Below are 5,000 nucleotides of genomic sequence, written 5' to 3' on the forward strand. Positions count from 1 at the left end.
ATTGTCTTCTAAGGAAGAAATGACGTGTCTACAGTCTGGTAGAGTGTTAGTAATTGTAGCATGCTTAATATAAACGTTATTCAGTGACTTAATCTTTCATCGTTTTAAATAACTGCTTTACATCCATTTCTTAGCGGATTTTTAAATCTACGTAAATTGAACAATTAGAAAGAGTGTCTGGAATAAACCAAAATTCTGTCTTTGTAGCTGCAAAATTATGCGAAACCAAAGGTACATCTCTAGCAGTACCTTGTCTAGATTTAATTATTGTGGGGCGTAATCGTTACTTTCATAGCTGGAAAACACCATAATACAGAAAAATTATGTTATTGCCTTTTATTTGAATTGCATCTGTTATTCGTGTCAGGGTTTGTACCCTTCACGGCGACTCGAAAAAGTTCCAAGAACAAAATGAAAAAAACTGACAGCTAGTCACGCGCAGAGCACCGAATTAAAACTTGGAGCTCCGCCATGGCTTCATTTTTTCTGGATTTGTTTATTTTGTAATTCCTGGGTAAAGAATTTGGCCCGACACCAGCCTTTGAATCAGACGCGCTGTTTTAATGCGAAAAGATTTTGAAAACAAAGATTAGGCTATTATAGAAAGATTGTTATCGAGTATGCAAAAAGCATGTTATCACCACCGTCGCTGGCGCTGAAGCTTCACAAGAGGGGCTCGCTTGTCATTTCAGCACCGTGACTACGGAAAGCGACCTTCTCTTGACGCATCATCGCCACAATACAATCTCCGAGAAATCAATTGTCCGACGTCTGCTTGACCGGCCCTAATTTGTTTACTAGAGGGCCGTTAATTTGGCCAAAAACAAAAACAAACAAACAAACAATGAAACGAAAGTATGTATGAAGACAGTTCCCTGGATAAACTGTTTAATAAAACATTCGCTTGGCTTAAGCGTTTTTTCTACGACGTTTGCACGCCCTCGATAGAAACTCTAATAGGCTTTCACCAAGCAACGTATAAGCGGAGAGTTGTGTGTACGTGGCATTCCATACAGCGGTTTGTATGACAGCCTACCTTTTCCTTAGCCGCTACTGCGGGAAGTGAATGAAGCAGAGCGCAGCTGTTGATGCCTCTCATCAGTCGTCTTCTCCGCCCCGGGCCGTACAATTCATGATAACAGCTGTAAACCGCAGCCCCTCCGGCCACTAAACCCATTCCAATAATAACACGCCTCCGAGAGCATCTGCCATTTTGCGTTTGAAACCCAAACAGATTATTTCGCGGAAAGGATAAAACTGTAAATCTGTTCAACATTACGCCTAGTCTGCGGAAAGCGGCCATTGTTGTTGCTATGAGGAGAATATTTGAGCCGGAGATGTAGTCTCATTCATCGCGAGAAGTGGCGCTTTTTGCCACAGTAAACCCGAATGCTTGCTGTGACCGAAGTCCGAGTTCAAGCCAGGTTCCACCACTAAGAGATTTGACGCTCCGTTGATCAGGGATTTGAGAAATGGCTGTGTTTGTGTGGGTCTGGTCAATGATGAACATACACGCATGTTAGGAATCATAGTCTGGGCCACTGGGCCATTGTACTCTCACAGAAAAGCGTAGCTGGTATCTCACAGCGTTGAAATACAGAAGGGCACATTTTTTCTTAACTCCAGTTAATCCGTTACAGTGGAACAACAAGTCTGAACAAGATTTGTGTCGTTTAAAGTTACACTATTTTGTCAATGCTGTGTGCAACACATTGCAGCAATCGCTGAACACAACGCTGAAAAAGCAAATTGAACATCCGTTCACGTTAAAATGTAAAGCTAACATGTCATTCGTTCTTTGTCGAACCGGTAAGATTATTAGCCCTGTGGTGCGGGACAGCTTCTCTTTAAATGCCTCTAATGTCCAATGAGCAAAGCAAACATCAGTGGCAAACAATAGAGAGCAATTCAAAGAATCCCAACGAACCATTCTCTGCCCACGTTTGATTTGACCCAGAACGCTATTCATCCGCCGCCAATGTCACACAGAATTTGGCACATAATTGACGTCTCTATTGTAAATGATCGACCCCACTATACGCATCTGGATTGATTTAGCCCTAGCTGGACCACATTGATTTTGTTTTAAGGTATTTTTGGAAATCATAAATACTAATGAGCTAAGGGAAACGATTGTGAAGAACATGATCCCCAGAGAGGAGCAGTGATAAATCACCTTGGTGTTTGGAAATGGTCGCTAAAATCATTTGTGTTGGGCCCCATCCATTTGCATTGCGTGCGGTGGTGTCTGTCAAAACAGACCGAGTATCAGATGAATACGTGTTGTCCATCACTACCACAACAGTAAATAACAGACGTGCCCAAAACGAAACATCGCCAATTATTGAATAAACGGAATATTTCTTTTCTTTCTATAATAAAAGAAGTCTGTGGTTAGTTCTTAAATACTTCGTACTCTTTCGGTCTTAGTGAGCTTCAAACAGGTTACTTTTCTTTGTGTTAAGGGTCTGTCTTCAGTCGACCCTTCCAAACATTAAGAAAAGCTAACACAAGCTCTCTGAACTTTGATCGTCCTGTCTTTGGTTCTTTTTTAGACCTCGGCTAAGAGAGAAGTGTTCAAAGCACGGGAGGATGAGTGAAAACCCTTTTGACGGTGGAGTGATAGGGTTGACACAGATGTTCCATAGTGTGAAGATGTTTATTGCGGTTGCTCCAAGCACAACACATAATAATCCTGCACTGATCTGTCATATCAATCAAAGTCTGCCTCCCCCCCCCCCCCAAAAAAAAATATACGCGCAAGAGGGAAACTTTCCTGTAAAGACAGGAGGGAAAAAAAGACTGGTATATAAAAAATTCCCACAAATATACAACACACACACACACACACACACACACACATATTCTCTCTCTCCCTCTCTCTCTCTCTCTCTCTCAGTGCAGTTCTAAACTCAGAGCCCCGCCCCGTATCTTTCCCCCTTTTCTCGCTTTGCTTTCCACCTGCCACACGTCTTCGCCGTACACCAAAGAATCGCTCGAGCAGCAGCTCTCACTAGTGCGCCAATACACACTGGGACCACGGGGGACCCGCGCAGCAGCTCCACTGCGCATCTCTGCGACAGCGTGGTAATTCCCCCTGCAATTACATTTAGCCTACATGTTAAGACGATCTGCACTTCTGGACTTGTATCGCTCCCTTTTTTTTCCCCTTCCCACTGTTCAGAGTACTTTTTTAATGATCCGTTTATAGGGTGAGTGAGGGATGCAGATGAAACCGATCATCAAAGGTGAGAAGAGGATCAAACGTTCAAAGGAGTTATGTTTCAAAAGAGTGATCTATAAAGACTGTCATTAGCATATGTCAAGAGGACATTTACATATGGGATATTTAAACTGTTGCCTCGGACTTTGACGGTGCATTACAGCAAGCAGAGAAGAGTGTTTCCCTCTCAGAACCGCATCAGTGAGCCGTGGATACCCGAAGCGCACGGAGCGGATCAGAGGGGAGTCGCCCGAAAGGTCGAGAGAGCATGTGCTGAGGAGAAAAACATAGGGAGCAAGAGAAAAGAAACAGACGCTGATGTAAACACGCAATCAGTGACTGTGCAAAAAAGAGAGGGGGGAAAAAAAGGAACCAGAGGAGCTTCATTCAGTTACCACACGACAACTTTTTCTTCTCCCCCGATTCCTGTCTGAAACGGCAAAGCGTTGGGCATTTGGATTTGGTGATGGGTGCAGTGGGCGAGGTTGTGGGCAGCTTTTCGCACGGCCTGGAGAGCTTCGGACACGGATCTCATTTTGTCCTGACGCCCGCGGGGGACTCTCCCACCCTTATGAACGAGCACCTGGTCTCCGCCGAGAGACTGTCACGGAGCACTTCCGCCGATCTAACGCATCTGAAGGGGATCCTCCGACGGAGGCAGCTCTACTGCAGGACTGGGTTTCACCTCGAAATTTTACCGGACGGCACCGTACAGGGGACGAGAAAAGACCACAGCAGATTTGGTGCGAATATTATTGTCAACATGATTTTAATGAATATTATTATGTATTATTACGATACTTCTCGCAATAGTTATTATTACTATTATGTACCATGACGACGACTACTACTACTACTACTACTACTACTACAACTACTACTGTTATGGTTGTAGTAATAATAATCATCGTCGTTGTATTAATAGCTATAGTCATTGTTGTAGTAATCGCAGTAGTATTTTTAGTTTTTATCCTTAGATTTGTCATAGATCGTTTTTGCTTTAATGATTTAAAAAAGATAAAATAATTGGCCATGTTTTCAGTCTTTAATGTCATGCAGTGCTCTGTAAGATAATATGAAAATTCGTTCTTACGGACGTCAAAGATCAAGTGCATTGTATTTATTGGAAATTTTAGTGATTTCGTGTTGTATGACAGCGTGTGGTGCTTCTACGCACTAGGAGGCTAACTATCCCGTATGTCATTACAGGTATACTGGAATTTATCAGCTTAGCCGTGGGGATGGTCAGCATTCGAGGTGTCGACAGTGGTCTTTACCTGGCAATGAACAGCAAGGGCGAACTCTACGGCTCTGTAAGTGTCTACAGTGTTTACAATAATATCTCAATCTATCTGTCTGGTCTGCTCTTTACTCCATTGCTGGCAGCTGGCATTGCGCAGGAATTTGCTGACAACATGCAAAAGTTAAGCCAAGACGTTAGCTCAACAAGCTTGATTCATTCAACTTCAGCCAGCCTTTGACAAGCCATAGCGAGCGCACGAGAGTGCGGGGCTGAATTGTCTCTAGAGTACCAGCAGGTGGCGAATTGAATCTGGTTAATTCTGACATGAGCTTGCAATGTATGATGTGTGCTTTGGTTTGCGTTTGTTTTTGACAGGAAGTTTTCTGACCCTTTGCTCTCTTTCTCTTGTTTTGTCTCTTTTATTAGGAGAAGCTAACCTCAGAGTGCGTCTTTAGGGAGCAGTTTGAGGAGAACTGGTACAACACGTACTCCTCCAACCTCTACAGGCATGGTGATCGGGGAGCACACTACTTT

At 43.5% G+C, this 5,000-nt stretch overlaps 2 protein-coding genes across 2 annotated transcripts in view; one reads left to right on the forward strand and one right to left on the reverse strand.

Annotated features, from left to right (window-relative positions):
* The window catches only part of micu3a (mitochondrial calcium uptake family, member 3a), a 24,330-nt gene extending 23,027 nt beyond the window's left edge, over window positions 1–1,303 (reverse strand). The window contains exon 1 of the mRNA XM_030787879.1: window positions 1,037–1,303. Within this exon, the coding sequence (XP_030643739.1) occupies window positions 1,037–1,303 (267 nt within the window). The remainder of the gene's footprint in view (window positions 1–1,036) is intronic.
* Window positions 1,304–3,689: 2,386 nt separating this feature from the next.
* Window positions 3,690–5,000, forward strand: part of fgf20a (fibroblast growth factor 20a) — a 1,449-nt gene continuing 138 nt past the window's right edge. The window contains exons 1-3 of the mRNA XM_030788221.1: window positions 3,690–3,966; window positions 4,433–4,536; window positions 4,893–5,000. The exon at window positions 4,893–5,000 is cut by the window's right edge and continues 138 nt beyond it. Coding sequence (XP_030644081.1) covers window positions 3,690–3,966; window positions 4,433–4,536; window positions 4,893–5,000 — 489 coding nt within the window. The remainder of the gene's footprint in view (window positions 3,967–4,432; window positions 4,537–4,892) is intronic.

Source organism: Chanos chanos, chromosome 11, assembly GCF_902362185.1.
Source record: "Chanos chanos chromosome 11, fChaCha1.1, whole genome shotgun sequence".
NCBI lineage: Eukaryota > Metazoa > Chordata > Actinopteri > Gonorynchiformes > Chanidae > Chanos > Chanos chanos.